The sequence below is a fragment of the Bombina bombina genome, chromosome 5 (genome assembly GCF_027579735.1).
Source record: "Bombina bombina isolate aBomBom1 chromosome 5, aBomBom1.pri, whole genome shotgun sequence".
NCBI lineage: Eukaryota > Metazoa > Chordata > Amphibia > Anura > Bombinatoridae > Bombina > Bombina bombina.
The window spans coordinates 1,100,541,790-1,100,558,908 of NC_069503.1; the positions used below are offsets into that span (position 1 = coordinate 1,100,541,790).

A 17,119-nucleotide genomic window follows, 5' to 3' on the forward strand; every position below is an offset into this window, starting at 1 on the left:
CAATCATTTAACAAATGTAATTTGCTGAACTCAGATAGGGTGAGATTAAAATGATCTCCTGCACTGCTTAAGCAATTACTAAATAACATATAGCAGTCACAAAAGAAAACAGAGAGACACACTCAACCGAGACAGAACAAAAGCTAGAAAAACCTCTGTGCTTGTTCATAAGGCGAGTGCCACAAAGTCTCCTCTAGCACGCTATGCCTTTCACAGAGAAGAAATATCCTGTAGCATATGTCTAAACCTGTCCAATGACAGTCCAGTACTGAAATACCAGGCAATTCTCTCTGAACAAAAGGAAACAACAAACCCCAGGGGTACGTTTCAGCCTCTTTGTGCCTCATCAGTGAGGTACAGTTGCATCTCTCTAGGGTATATTGATATTTCTCCTCTGTGAAATGCATAGTGTGCTAAGAGAGACTGCACTCTGAGTGGCACTTGCCTTCTGAACAAGCACAGAAGGTGTTCTAGCTTTTGTTCTGTCTCAGTTGAGTGTCTCTCTATTTTCTTTATTGGACTATTTAAAGCCAGGAAAACAGCAGCATACTTAGGTATGCACTATGCCAAGCTACACTAGCACACAACTGATATCAACAGTTATTGCTTTCTATGAGAGATGTAAAATACTTTTTGCAACAGCATCTCAATCCAGTTACTATACCTGTCCACTGTTAATGTGAAATATTGGTACCCAGCTTTACTATTAGCCACCCTAACAAGATGTGCACTCTATATTTAAATATACAATGCTTAGAATAAATAAATTAGTGCATGGGTATTATGCAGCTGCCTATGGATACTCTTGTATGATTGATGTATTTATTTATTTGCAGCTATCCTTTTATTGAATCTTTAAGAAATTAGGTATCAAACATACACAAATATTTACATACAAAATCCAATATATAATTATTGCATACAGCTATAACTTACCTGATTACCTTTGTCTCCTTTTTGTCCTTCATTTCCAGCCAATCCAGGTGGACCTGCTTCACCCTGAAAAGAAAGAGGCAACATCATATGGTTAACTAAAGGCTTTCTCAATATACCTTAACTTACTGCCACCCAGAATAATATGTGTATTGAACTTATGACCTACCTTGGATAAGATCTCACTCGCTTCTGAAATATCTATTACATGGTACATAATGGCAACAGAGACAGCAAAAACGGCTTCTAATCTAAATTCTGGTTCAAAAACGTTTAATCAAATCCCCATACGGGCAGGTCACAAGCAACAGCGCTATACATTACTATAAAGGGAAGTACAACATACTTTTTACGCAGCAACATTATAATATAGTTGCATTTTGTGTGATCTGTAGCTAGGCTTGTGCAAATCATTTTTACTTCATCTGCCTTGACCTGATTTAAAGCCCTTATATCAGCCTCAACTCAGGCTAAAACCCAGCCATTGATACAACACTCAGAGAAAGTCCAGCACTCACTTGCAAGCTCTCAACTAAGATTAAAAGCAAAACTGGAAAAGTTAGTTACCGCATCTGGCCAAATGGACAAGTCCAGGTACCACGTCAAGGTCTCTCCTAAAACCTGGGTTTCTAATACAGCCATATAATGCAGGCTCTCAATCAAACAAACTGGGAACAAGTCAAGGGTTCGCAGTCTTATGTAATCACCCTAGACATATACAAAACACGGAAGGGGACCAAGCACAAATCACACACTGGGGCCCTTATCATATAGGCTGGTTATTCCCCCGTTTACGCATGCGCAATAAATTAGCACTCCACTTATAGTCTAGCCCTAAATAAATTCTATAAGCATGAGACTCCATTTAAAAGAACAGGAAACCTAAAAAATTTAATTCATGAATTTTAAACAACTTTCAAATTGACTTTTATTATTAAATATGCTTCATTCTCTTGTTATCTTTTGCTAAAGGAACAGCATTGCACTACTTTCAGTTAACTGAGCACATTTAGTTAGCCAATCACAAGAGATAAATGTATTTAGGCACCAATTACCTGCTAGCTCCCACTAGTATAGGATGTGTGCGTACTCCTTTTCAACAATGGATACCAAGAGAACAAAGCACATTTAAAAAAAGAAGTGATTTTAAAAGTGTCTTAAAATTACATGCTCTTATTCTTACATTTTGACTTTCCTATCCCTTTAAGAAGCTGTGAATGCATCTTTGGAGTGCCTTCGGCACTACTTCCTAACATATACGCCAACTCTGAGCTGGCAGTTTACGATCCATCTGTATTAAACCAAATGGGTGTTTGACAGCCACTGCTGTGCATCAAAGGCTGCACATGAGCAGGGAGCAATGTTGCACAAGTGGCGGCTTGTGCAATGATAAATGTGGGCAGTTTATTACTTTCCACTAGCCTCAATGCCAGGTGGACAGGTTAAGGTGTCCACCCTTGTCTGCCCGGCATATGTTTAATGGACCCCATAGTATTGAGTTTATTCCCTCCTCCCTCTAGTCATGATTGCTGCCATTTTGATTTTTTTTTTTTTTTTTTTTGCTGCATTCCAGTGACGGCGTGTTTGCACATGTGCAGCAATTCTATTCAGATACCTGTAGTGTAATCTTGGTTCCATAATGGCAGCAGTCAAGATCAGAGGGAGGTGCATGAAATGTATTGTTTGTGACCCTTTATAGCTAAAAAACACGTGTTTATTGGGAGGGATTTACATATAGCTTTTATAGTTAACAATCTGATTGGCTGCTTGTGACACACAAACAATATGATTTGAGAAGACTTTCAGAAACAACATTTGTTCGGGTATTAAGTATAAGATTTTTAAGTATCAGATCACTTTTTTATGCAGAGAAAACTTATTTTAATGTATGACTCTTTGTATGTATAAGGCACATAATAATATAGCGACAAGGGGAACGTAACAGAAAAAAATATTATATCTGATATAAGATACTGTATGTTATTTTTAGTGTAATTCATGATGAATTTTGCTAGCTGATGTTCCCTAATTCCCTAAAAACTGCTCTGAAAGAAAACTACAGATTAGTATGCTGATGACAATCTATATGACCAAAAACAGGAAGAAATCTATAAGACCACATGATTTGTGTCAATAATTACCAATAACATGTTGCAATTTGAAGCGTTAATGCAGCAATTTATTACCAAACATCAATTCATTGATTTGTCTTGGCACAGCTGTCACATTAATAGCCCTAAAGCAATGCAAATTCGCCTTAATGTAGCTCTCTGTGCAAACACTGTATATATTTGTGCATCCACCTGTGCAGTAGTCATATGAATGCAGTGACTAGGTTACAAAAACAGTACTTAACAATAATTACATAAGTGGTTTGTATCCATAACCTCATTTGATGCCTTTAAAATCCATCTATCTATCTATCATCTATCTATCGAGCAAAGAGGTGACCTTAACGCACAACCGAAGGTACAATGTAAATGTAGAGCAAGGCACCAAACTGCTAGAGCGATATAGAGTAAAACAAACCTTTTATTTTAAACAAAATAAAACAAGTCAGTCTCAGTGAACAGACAGTGACCTGGAGTGTAGATACATATAGAGGGTGACGTCAACTGACGCGTTTCACACCCCTTCTGGCGCTTTATCTATCTATATCGCTATCTATCATCTATATCTCTATCATCTATCTATCTATCTATCTATCTATCTATCTATCTATATATCTATCTATCTATCGTATCTATCTATCACTCTATATATATATCAGTCTGTCTTTCTGTCTATCTATCTATCTATCTATCTATCTATCATCTATCTATCTATCTATCTATCTATCTATCTATCTATCTATCTATCTATCATTTATCAGACTTCATTAGCACATGCTAGTTTCCTGAAGGCTGCTTAATGAAACTTGGTCAGTCGTGATTAATTAAGTATTCATTTAAATTATGGGACTTAAAAAATATGTGGAAAAAACCTTCACATCTTTTAACTCACTATAATTTTAAAGATGGCCATATATATCAGCCACTAAGTGCAACTGCTATATTAATTACATATCTATCTAACTATCTCTCTCTCTCTCTCTCTCTCTCTGTGTGTGTGTGTCTCTATCTATCAATCTAACTCTCTGTCTCTATCTATCTATCTATCTATCTATTTATCTATCATCATTTTTGCACTAGACCGGGGGGAAGGGTGCAGACTTTGATTTGCCCTTTAAACATCACTGAAAGACTGACATAATCTACATCTGTATTTGCTTTCTATCTGATTCTAGGTTTTCAAATTCATTTAAAGAATGTTTAGGGCTAGATTTATCAAAGCTGAGGCAGACAGTGGCGAAGGTAATCACCATTGCACACGAGCACGATTTTGCGCTCGCATGCAATCCGGCCCCCTGCCCACGAACAGCCAATCACGCGCAGGCAGGAGCTATCACTCTCCTTGGTCGGACTCGACCGCAGAGATTGAATTTCGCCAGCTTAGAGGTGGCGAAGAGGTTAAGGGAGCGGCGGTCTGGTGACAACACAACACAATTGTATTACCTTTTCTCCTGGCCTTCCAGACAATCCACGATCACCCATATCTCCCTGCAAACAAGAAACAAATGGATTATTTTTCCACATTGCATTATATACAGTTTTCTGCATCATTAGAATTACGTCCCTTTATGTTTCCTAAAATATTACTTGTCCTGAATTCAACCAAAAAAAATCAACAAATAAAAGTTTATTTCTATGGAGACCTGAAGTGGACACTTTTTTTTTTTTTTAAATAAATTGTGTGCATGATTTCTCTTTTTGTGCACATGCTTTTTTTGCTAAAGCGTGTGCACAATCTATTTAAAGAGCCATTTTAGTGTAAAAATGATTTGCTCAAATCTGCTAGAGCTTTTAAAGGGATAGTAAAGTCCAAATTAAACTTTCATGATTCAGATAGGGCATGTCATTTTAAGCAACTTTCTAATTTATTTTTATCATCAAATTTGCTTTGTTCTCTTGGTATTCTTAGTTGAAAGCTAAACCTAGGTATGCTCGAATAAATGCTAATTTCTAAGCCCTTGAAGGCCGCCTCTCATCTAAATGCATTTGACAGTTTTTCACAGCTAGAGGGCGTTAGTTCACGTGTTTGATATAGATAATATTGTGCTCACGTATGTGGAGTTATTAAGAGTCAGCACTAATTGCCTAAAATTCAAGTCTGTCAAAAGATCTGAGAGAAGAAGGCAGTGTGCAGAAGCTTAGATACAAGGTAATCACAGAGGTAAAAAGTATATTTCTTTAGCAGTGTTCATTAGGCAAAACTGGGGAATGGTAAATAAAGGGATTATCTATCTTTTTAAACAATAACATTTGTGGTGTTTACTGTCCCTTTAACAACAGCACTAGTCACATGACACAACTGTGTGACTAGCAGACTAGCAGTACTAATTGAATCAGCAGCAGTTTCCAATTCGGGACCAGCAGTGCTTTGCCGGCCCCAAGCAGGACGTATAGAATGTGTTTACAGCATCACTAGTGTTAAAATGTAATGTGGATGAATCATATTAAAGAATAAGCATCTACAAAACTATTAGAGGGAAATGCATTAAACCTTGGGGTGCATCTTTCTCACTTGTACAGGAACATTGAATAATAAATCTTATGCTTTTTTCTTGAAATAATTTTACAGGATGCCAATAAATGGGTCAGTTTGTTAAACACTTCAAGATCTATTAGGATGTCTCTGCATTACAAGCAAAAAAACAACCTTAGTTTATGTTATATAGGTAATAATTATTTTGAAGGGGTTAAATATAGAGTGTGGTGATACTAGTTTTTTGCCAGATTATGAGTGGAGCGCTATTTACCGATTTTGATAGAATGCTGATTGCGCTAAAAAACCCCGATATCTCTTGTGCACAAACGTTTGCACATATTATCACGTTTACATTTGAAAGAAATTGTGCAGCATTTAGCAAAACGTGCACATGAGTAAAGATTTTGGGCTATATAACAAGTGGCGTACATTTTTTATTTATACTTCCGCGCAAACTTAGCTAGAAGTAAGCTTTTAACACCATGCGCGTGTTTAGCACATGTATTACAAGTAGAAAGTAAAAGGTTTGCTCTCTGGCGCAAAAACACATTTCATGCTAACTTCAGGACTTCAGATATCACAGACGTTAACTTCTTCTCCTCATAGACTTCAATAGAGCGTGCTGAATAAAAAAAACTAACACTTAACCTGACACTGCATTAGACCAACAGCGCTAAACCTGAAAGTAGTTATGAGTATTTTACATTACATTGTTCTTCATATAGAAGAAAATGTTCTTTATATTTTTAAATATTTATATATATATATGATTATTTTCTTAAACATATATACTGTATCTATACATATATATCTATATGTATATACATATGTATATACAAATGTATTTATATGTGTATATATGTGTATGTATATATATATATATATATACTGTATATATACACACATTATAGCCTTTGTCATATACTATATACCTTTTAACACATGTAAAAAAAAAAAAAAATATTTTTTTTACATTCGTGCTAACCTGCTGAGTGCAAATTTTATTTGCACTTGAGCGCATGGGGCCGGTTTATCAAGGCCCAAATGCAGCAGTTTCCGCTGCTCCTCAAATCATCCGCCACTTGTCTGAGGCAGCCGAAACCAATCAGCTGTATCGGATATGATTGGGTTGATTGACACCCCCTGCTAGCAGCCGATTGGCCGTGAATGTGCAAGGGGCGGAATTGCGCAAGTATTTTACGAGAAATGCTTGTGCATTGATAAATGCCGACAGCGTTTGCTGTCAGCATTTATCGATGTGCGGCAGACATGATCTGGAACAGCAGATTATGTCCGCTCGCACATTAGTAAATCGGCCCCCATCTATTTACTTTAAAATTGTAATACGTGCGCTAGTTAGAGCGGTCGCAATATTACTTATTGCGTCCCGCACTAACAATACTTGTAATCTAGTCCATTGTGTGTACGATTCACACACAATTAAAGAAAAAAAACACTGAAGAGCAACTCTAGAACTACATAAACAGGTTAGAAAGCAACTTGTAATAGCAGAGTATTCGCTGACAGGTGAAATGCACTGCCATCTGGTGGTGATTTATTGTATGTAAAGAAGAAAAATGGTTTTATAGAGGAAATAGTTTGCTTCTCGGATGCAAACATGTTTACTAATCAGGGGGACATAAGATTTGAGGCCTAGAAGAGGAGTGGTCTAAATTCTATATAAAAAATATCAATACACGTGAACTCCTTATTTCCTGCTTTATTTTATTATACAATTGTGTGACATCATTGGCAGACATATTGGATTGTGAAAAGTATCTATATCTTTATCTTATATGGCTGCTAATTGCATCACACATGCACAAAACACTTGTCTTTAGGCAACATAATACAATCATATAACAAATGCAGCCGGGAACTTCATGAGATGTTCTCTTATGAATTTGATTAATTCATTTGACATTTAAATAATATGTTGGTAAATGCTGCTGCTTTTGTAATATTTTGATATGAATAGCCTCTGGCAAAGGTGCACCACAATATTATTCCATTGTGCATTTTTTTATTTCTTTGGCTTGTGTTCAGCTTATCCAAGGCAGACTGGGTGAAAACAAACTAGGTGTTCATTAAAATAAAGAATACAGTCAAGAGATTAGCTGGTACCCTCTGCTAGGAAATAACTGCAGCTATGAAAATAAGGGATATAGTTCCAGCCCTTGGCTAAATGCAGATAATCCTACAACCCTCTACAGGAGCAAAAATATGACCATAAAGCTAAATATTAATTGTACAGGGGTACAGGAGCAAAAAGATGACCATAAAGCTAAATATTAATTGTACAGGGGTACAGGAGCAAAAAGATGACCATAAAGCTAAATATTAATTGTACAGGGGTACAGGAGCAAAAAGATGACCATAAAGCTAAATATTAATTGTACAGGGGTACAGGAGCAAAAAGATGACCATAAAGTTAAATACTAATTGTACAGGGGTACTGGTGGGCAAGTTCATAATTATTTTCTTTTAAAAATCATTTTCCTGCCATTTCTCTTTTCTTCGTAGAGCAATAACCATGTAAACATTCAACCACCTCTAAAATTCAGGGCAGCAAGAACAAATTAAACTTAATATGTAATTCATAATCAAGATATACTAGTAGTGTTATGGTATGGAAACCATTACCTTTGGACCAGTATTGCCAAGTAGTCCGTCCAAGCCTCGTTCTCCTGGTTCACCCTACAAATAATGCAGACACAGATCATTTAATGTACTCATAAAGAAGTTAATACCCTATGGTGCACAAGGATAAACAGTTTTTTAGATGTCTCATGAACATTTCCCTCCAGCCAAGTTTACTCAGACAGGATACAAATGGAGTATGTGTGTGTCAAGTAATATGTAACAATCAATTTGCCCTGCTGGAGAGAGAAAAAGGGAGACAGAGAGCAAGAAAGTGGGAGAGAATCATTTTTTTCTGCTACACAGTTATAACAATTAAGAGCAATGATAAAGAAGATAGATGGATAGATAGATAGATAGATAGATAGATAGATAGAGGTAGATAGATAGATAGATAGATAGATAGAGGTAGATAGATAGATAGATAGATAGATAGAGGTAGATAGATAGATAGATAGATAGATAGAGATAGATAGACAGACAGACAGGCAGTGAAATGGATGGATAGATAGTTAGATAGATAGATAGATAGATAGATAGATAGATAGATATACAGACAGACAGAGAAATGGATAGATAGATAGATAGATAGATAGATAGATAGATGATAGATAGAGAGATAGATAGAGGTAGATAGATAGATAGATAGATAGATAGATAGATAGATAGATAGATAGATAGATAGATAGACAGAGAAATGGATAGATAGATAGATAGATAGATAGATAGATAGATAGATAGATAGATAGATAGATAGATAGATAGAGGTAGATAGATAGATAGATAGATAGATAGATAGATAGATAGATAGATAGATAGATAGACAGACAGACAGATACATGGATGGATAGATAGATAGATAGATGATAGATAGATAGATAGATAGATAGACAGACAGACAGACAGAGTAATGGATAGATAGATAGTTCTTGTAGGAGGAGTGATGTTTCAGTTTCATGTAGGTATAACGTATATGATGTGACATTCTATGTTTCATATATATGCAAAGCATTAATACATAGTGTATGTAAGCATTCTGATGCACATTTCAGATAGATTTATTGTATTAGTCTAAAGATATATTATTTGTCATTAGTTACAAAACAATCTATGTAGAAGTAGATCTGTTTTTGACTATTCACATGTTAGTAATTACCTTTGGTCCTGCTGCACCAGGAACGCCATCCACTCCGTGTTTTCCAGGCAGCCCCTGCATATAAACAGTATTCATATCAGATGTTTTCTATCTTTAGTTTGCAAAGCAAAATGGTGCTACTTATCACATCAAGGCATGATTTAAAGGGAACATAAAGTTACATGTGTATCCTTTGTTGAAGAGTAGAACTATGTATGCTCAGAAGCATGTAATACATTGCTGTAAATATTGTTGCAAACACTGCTGCACGTATTATTATTATTATTTTAATTTTTTACTACGTGTTCTAGCTAAACAAAGAAAGCTTTATTTTCACTTTAATGCCATTTCATTTTGCATGTTAAAATAATTTAGGGGGAATTGTACTCCAGTTGTTCTTGTTCTTCTTGAGGACATCAGAATGTATCAAGTTGTTTTTAATGTACGGTTATTGCAGTTTGTCGCTATCTACAAATAGCTTTATTAAAGTTATTATTTATTAGAATTGATGCACAGCAGTATCACGTTCATTTCCTCCTGGTATTCATTTAAACGTAAACAGATTGCACTTGTTATATACAAAACTACATTAACATTGTAATTATTCTATACTATATGATTGGTAGAAAATGATTGAGTATAATGTGTCATTTATAGTTGTTGCCTTGTGGTGCCCTGCAACACTTCCTCTGAGTGAAGATGACTATAGGGGACTGTCATTATTCTCTAATGCTGAGTTCCCCGACTCCAGTCCTTTGGGAACCTCAAATAAGTCAGGATTTCCAGATCTGTTTGTTTTAGGACAGATAAGATAATCAGAGTAATTGAAACACTTACTGGCCTAGATTTATTACAACTAATTTGTGAAACATATTTAACTTTTGACCAATCACTTGTCGCTGTTTGGATTGAGTTGGTCTGGAAAGGATACATGAATCACAAAAACGCTTTCTAAACATTACATAACAATTGAATGAAAAATAACTCTCTATATAAAATAGGCCACAAAATTTAAAAAAGTTAAAGGAAAAAAAACAAAAAAAACAACCTCTTCAGCTTTAGCAAAATAAGACTCAAGACACAATTCTTCAAAGGGGGGATACCGTTTTTATAAATTCTTCATAAACTGAGTCTTTATAAATTCTGCATAAACTGAGTCTTTATGAATTCTGCATAAACTGAGTCTTTATGAATTCTGCATAAACTGAGTCTTTATGAATTCTGCATAAACTGAGTCTTTATGAATTCTGCATAAACTGAGTCTTTATGAATTCTGCATAAACTGAGTCTTTATGAATTCTGCATAAACTGAGTCTTTATGAATTCTGCATAAACTGAGTCTTTATGAATTCTGCATAAACTGAGTCTTTATGAATTCTGCATAAACTGAGTCTTTATGAATTCTGCATAACCTGAGTCTTTATGAATTCTGCATAAACTGAGTCTTTATGAATTCTGCATAAACTGAGTCTTTATGAATTCTGCATAAACTGAGTCTTTATGAATTCTGCATAAACTGAATCTTTATGAATTCTGCATAAACTGAATCTTTATGAATTCTGCATAAACTGATCTTTATGAATTCTGCATAAACTGAATCTTTATGAATTCTGCATAACCTGATGCTTTATGAATTCTGCATAAACTGAATCTTTATGAATTCTGCATAAACTGATCTTTATGAATTCTGCATAAACTGAATCTTTATGAATTCTGCATAACCTGATGCTTTATGAATTCTGCATAAACTGAATCTTTATGAATTCTGCATAAACTGATCTTTATGAATTCTGCATAACCTGAGTCTTTATGAATTCTGCATAAACTGAGTCTTTATGAATTCTGCATAACCTGAGTCTTTATGAATTCTGCATAACCTGAGTCTTTATGAATTCTGCATAAACTGATCTTTATGAATTCTGCATAACCTGAGTCTTTATCAATTCTGCATAAACTGAATCTTTATGAATTCTGCATAAACTGATCTTTATGAATTCTGCATAACCTGAGTCTTTATGAATTCTGCATAAACTGAGTCTTTATGAATTCTGCATAAACTGAATCTTTATGAATTCTGCATAAACTGAATCTTTATTAATTCTGAATAAACTAAATCTTTATGAATTCTGCATAACCTGAGTCTTTATGAATTCTACATAAACTGAATCTTTATGAATTCTGCATAACCTGAGTCTTTATGAATTCTGCATAAACTGAATCTTTATTAATTCTGAATAAACTAAATCTTTATGAATTCTGCATAACCTAAGTCTTTATGAATTCTGCATAAACTGAATCTTTATGAATTCTGCATAACCCGAGTCTTTATTAATTCTGCATAAACTGAATCTTTATTAATTCTGAATAAACTAAATCTTTATGAATTCTGCATAACCTGAGTCTTTATGAATTCTGCATAAACTGAATCTTTATGAATTCTGCATAACTTGAGTCTTTATGAATTCTGCATAAACTGAATCTTTATGAATTCTGCATAAACTGAGTCTTAATGAATTTGGCATAACCTGAGTCTTTATAAATTCTGCATAAACTGAATCTTTATGAATTCTGCATAAACTGAGTCTTAATGAATTTGGCATAACCTGAGTCTTTATAAATTCTGCATTAACTGAATCTTTATGAATTCTGCATAAACTGAATCTTTATGAATTCTGCATAACCTGAGTCTTTATAAATTCTGCATAAACTGAGTCTTTATGAATTTTGCATAACCTGAGTCTTTATAAATTCTGCATAAACTGATCTTTATGAATTCTGCATAACCTGAGTCTTTATGAATTCTGCATAAACTGAATCTTTATGAATTCTGCATAAACTGAATCTTTATGATTTCTGCATTACCTGAGTCTTTATTAATTCTGCATAACCTGAGTCTTTAGGAATTCTGCATAAACTGAATCTTTATGAATTCTGCATAAACTGAATCTTTATGATTTCTGCATTACCTGAGTCTTTATTAATTCTGCATAACCTGAGTCTTTAGGAATTCTGCATAACCTGAGTCTTTAGGAATTCTGCATAACCTGAGTTGATATGAATTGTGTAACCTGAGTCTTTATGAATTCTGCTTAACCTAAGGTTTTATGAATTCTGCATAAACTGAATATTTATGAATTCTGCATAACCAGTCTTTATGAATTCTGCGTAAACTGAATATTTATGAATTCTGCATAACCAGTCTTTATGAATTCTGCATAACCTGAGTCTTTATGAATTCTGCATAAACTGAGTCTTTATGAATTCTGCATAACCTGAGTCTTTATGAATTCTGCATAACCTGAGTCTTTATGAATTCTGCATAAACTGATCTTTATGAATTCTGCATAACCTGAGTCTTTATCAATTCTGCATAAACTGAATCTTTATGAATTCTGCATAAACTGATCTTTATGAATTCTGCATAACCTGAGTCTTTATGAATTCTGCATAAACTGAGTCTTTATGAATTCTGCATAAACTGAATCTTTATGAATTCTGCATAAACTGAATCTTTATTAATTCTGAATAAACTAAATCTTTATGAATTCTGCATAACCTGAGTCTTTATGAATTCTACATAAACTGAATCTTTATGAATTCTGCATAACCTGAGTCTTTATGAATTCTGCATAAACTGAATCTTTATTAATTCTGAATAAACTAAATCTTTATGAATTCTGCATAACCTGAGTCTTTATGAATTCTGCATAAACTGAATCTTTATGAATTCTGCATAACCCGAGTCTTTATTAATTCTGCATAAACTGAATCTTTATTAATTCTGAATAAACTAAATCTTTATGAATTCTGCATAACCTGAGTCTTTATGAATTCTGCATAAACTGAATCTTTATGAATTCTGCATAACTTGAGTCTTTATGAATTCTGCATAAACTGAATCTTTATGAATTCTGCATAAACTGAGTCTTAATGAATTTGGCATAACCTGAGTCTTTATAAATTCTGCATAAACTGAATCTTTATGAATTCTGCATAAACTGAGTCTTAATGAATTTGGCATAACCTGAGTCTTTATAAATTCTGCATTAACTGAATCTTTATGAATTCTGCATAAACTGAATCTTTATGAATTCTGCATAACCTGAGTCTTTATAAATTCTGCATAAACTGAGTCTTTATGAATTTTGCATAACCTGAGTCTTTATAAATTCTGCATAAACTGATCTTTATGAATTCTGCATAACCTGAGTCTTTATGAATTCTGCATAAACTGAATCTTTATGAATTCTGCATAAACTGAATCTTTATGATTTCTGCATTACCTGAGTCTTTATTAATTCTGCATAACCTGAGTCTTTAGGAATTCTGCATAAACTGAATCTTTATGAATTCTGCATAAACTGAATCTTTATGATTTCTGCATTACCTGAGTCTTTATTAATTCTGCATAACCTGAGTCTTTAGGAATTCTGCATAACCTGAGTCTTTAGGAATTCTGCATAACCTGAGTTGATATGAATTGTGTAACCTGAGTCTTTATGAATTCTGCTTAACCTAAGGTTTTATGAATTCTGCATAAACTGAATATTTATGAATTCTGCATAACCAGTCTTTATGAATTCTGCGTAAACTGAATATTTATGAATTCTGCATAACCAGTCTTTATGAATTCTGCATAACCTGAGTCTTTATGAATTCTGCATAACCTGAGTCTTTATGAATTCTGCATAAACTGAGTCTTTATGAAATCTGCATACATTGATTCAACTTTTCAACTGTCTTTATTTGTTTTAAATTTGCTCTTGAAAAATATGTTTGTATACGTTGAAACGTGTTGAGCCATTAAAATACTTTTTTTTATCATCTTTGGAGTAATTAATTGCTTCTTTGCTGTGACATTGCCGGAATTCCAGATTTGATGGAGTAAGTTGCTACTTGTATTTTCAAGTAATTTTATGCACACCTCATTGGAACTTTTCCTTGCCTTTAGCATTTTGGGTCGATATTATTGGAGTTTATCCTTGGTTCCAACTAACTGTGGGGTCATCTATAGATGAGCAGACATCATACATCTTATGGAGTGAGTATACTGCACCCTTATTAATTGGTGTTTATATACACAACAAGTCTGTCTCCAATCAGAAAATTAGAAGATATCTACATATCCTTAGTGCAATACCAAGACCAGCGCCATCTACCTTTGAATCTCTGTAACTATCACAGTCCCTGGGGAGAGACTGAAAGAAGGCAGCGGTCTTAAATTAAGGAGAGTATTAGTTCTTAGCTCATTTCTGTATCAGACTATTGTTTTTTACCATCTTAAAATTTCTGTATACTGTTTCTATATTGATTGAGGTTTAGTTGAATTCCCAGGACCAGTCTCTAGAAAGTCCTATTACAATTACATAACCTGTTTAACAATCAAATCTCCTATGTGTTGCAGTTGTACTTGCAGATTTCTATATGGATGCTCTTTATATCCAAGTCTACTTTATTCATTGTTCTGATTCCAATAGACCATCATATTTAGAATTATGGGCAACTAATTTGTACATTATAAACAACACTCTCCTGCTACACAAGTGGCCACTGAAAAAAATGTGCTTAGGGTAATTTATTTTTGATGCACCTTAAAGGACAAGTAAATACAGTAGATTTGCATAATCTTAAAATGCACAGGCGTAACTAGAAATCACAGGGCAAGAATCTAAGAAGTGCCCCCCACCACCCAAAATAAAATGTGAGTTTGATATATATCTTTTTTTTTTAACATTTAACACAGAAACAAAATGTGAATCAGATTACATGTCTGCAAAATGTGCTTACAGTCTGTGAGATAGTCTGACCCCCTATTACTGTATATAGTGACACTGTTTAACCCACCAGTACTGTATATAGTGAGTTAGTGACACAGTCTGTAATCTGTCGGTGAGATGGCTGGCCTGTCACTACCTGCCCCAGTACTTTAAAAAGTGACCACAGTAGTCAATGACATGGTACAGCCCCCCCGTACTGTATATAGTGGTACTGTATATAGTGGTACTGTATAGTGACACTGTTTAACCCCCACCCCCATGCTGTAGTAACAAGGTCTGTAATTTGCTGGTTCCACAAAAATACACACACACACATACATGCATAAATACACACACAGTCACATACATACATAAATACACACACAGTCACATACATACATAAATACACACACAGTCACATACACACACACACACAGTCACATACATACATAAATACACACACAGTCACATACATACATAAATACACACACAGTCACATACATACATAAATACACACACAGTCACATACATACATAAATACACACACAGTCACATACATACATAAATACACACACAGTCACATACACACACACACACACACACACACACATGCATAAATACACAAACAGTCATACATACATACATACACACATACATACATAAATACACACACAGTCACATACATACATAAATACACACACAGTCACATAAACACACACACATGCATAAATACACACACAGTCATACATACATACATGCACACATTCATACATAAATACACACACAGTCACATACACATGCATAAATACACACACAGTCATACATACACACACACACACACACACACACACACACACACATACATGCATAAATACACACACAGTCACATACACACACACACACACACATAAACACCAATGGGTAAAACAGAAACACTAACCCCTGTAGACAGAGACACTAGTGAAGCATCATGTCACACTCACATGATATCAGTGCAGGCAGTGGCAGGTCAAACGTTTTTTAATGGAAACATTTATTTTGATTTATTTTTAAGCTGGGCCCCCAAACTCTGGGGCCCGTCGCAGTTGCAGGCTCGCCAGAAACACGGGGCATCAAGCTCCATTTATAGCTTGATACATACGCCCCACAGGCTGCCTCTTACTAAAATAAAAATAGGAGAATTAAATACTACATTTCTGCATTTGATAAATCTTACAGAAAGAGTAGTTAATAAACTGAAATAAATTCAATTAATTGTAGTAAGAAAAAATTGTAAGGGAAATCAAGAATACTTGGACAGTGAAATTATATTGGGGGGCACTTTTAGGAGGCCCACTGGTGATTTGTGGGTGGGACAGCAACAGGAAGGTTGTTCCTGGACTGCAGTGGGTGTGTAGTGGTAAGGGCCAGGTGTGTAGTAGACCAAAAGCATCAGAGGACTATGTGTATGTGACCAAAGTGTTCAGTTTTGGCTTTAATGTTGAAATAATAAATATTTTTACTTTTTAACTTTTTTCCCCTCTTGGACAGATTGTTTTTGTCTCTCTGACTGTTTATGATGTGGAGGATATAAACCGGGTGGTAAAAAACCCTTATGCCTTTTTTTTGTTGTTGGATTCTTTCACAGTTTACAACTAAAATTTTTGCCAAGTGGATCTGAAAAGGCAAGATTTGGATGAAGGAGTTATCCACCTGTGTACCATTTGTTTTACATTGCTCTGGCTGGGGAAGCTATGGGAGGGACAGGAGGCAGATCTCCCACAAAACAATCCCGCATTATCCCAGACAGCTGGTAGGTCTGCTCATGTAGTTCTCAAAACTGGAAAACCAATGTTGGATGCAAAAGCCATGCATCTCCCTAGACAGCCAGGGATCACTGATTTGTAATTAAATAAAATAAATATAAGATTAGAAAAACATCATCCCATAAAAACTAACGCTCCAAATTTGCTGCCCCTATATCCTACTGATCTAGGCACAAACCTATTTGGCCTAGGCCAAAAAATGCCTATGATCTCAATTACTAATAAAACACTTTTCCTGTAGCTTTTTACAGAATTTTCAAATT

General features: G+C 34.6%; 1 protein-coding gene across 1 annotated transcript in view; it reads right to left on the minus strand.

Moving 5' to 3' along the window:
* Positions 1 to 17,119, minus strand: part of COL22A1 (collagen type XXII alpha 1 chain) — a 667,744-nt gene that overhangs the window by 209,645 nt on the left and 440,980 nt on the right. Inside the window, exons 27-30 of the mRNA XM_053715381.1 lie at positions 9,317 to 9,370; positions 8,164 to 8,217; positions 4,488 to 4,532; positions 937 to 999 (exon numbers count right to left, since the gene is read on the minus strand). Coding sequence (XP_053571356.1) covers positions 937 to 999; positions 4,488 to 4,532; positions 8,164 to 8,217; positions 9,317 to 9,370 — 216 coding nt within the window. The remainder of the gene's footprint in view (positions 1 to 936; positions 1,000 to 4,487; positions 4,533 to 8,163; positions 8,218 to 9,316; positions 9,371 to 17,119) is intronic.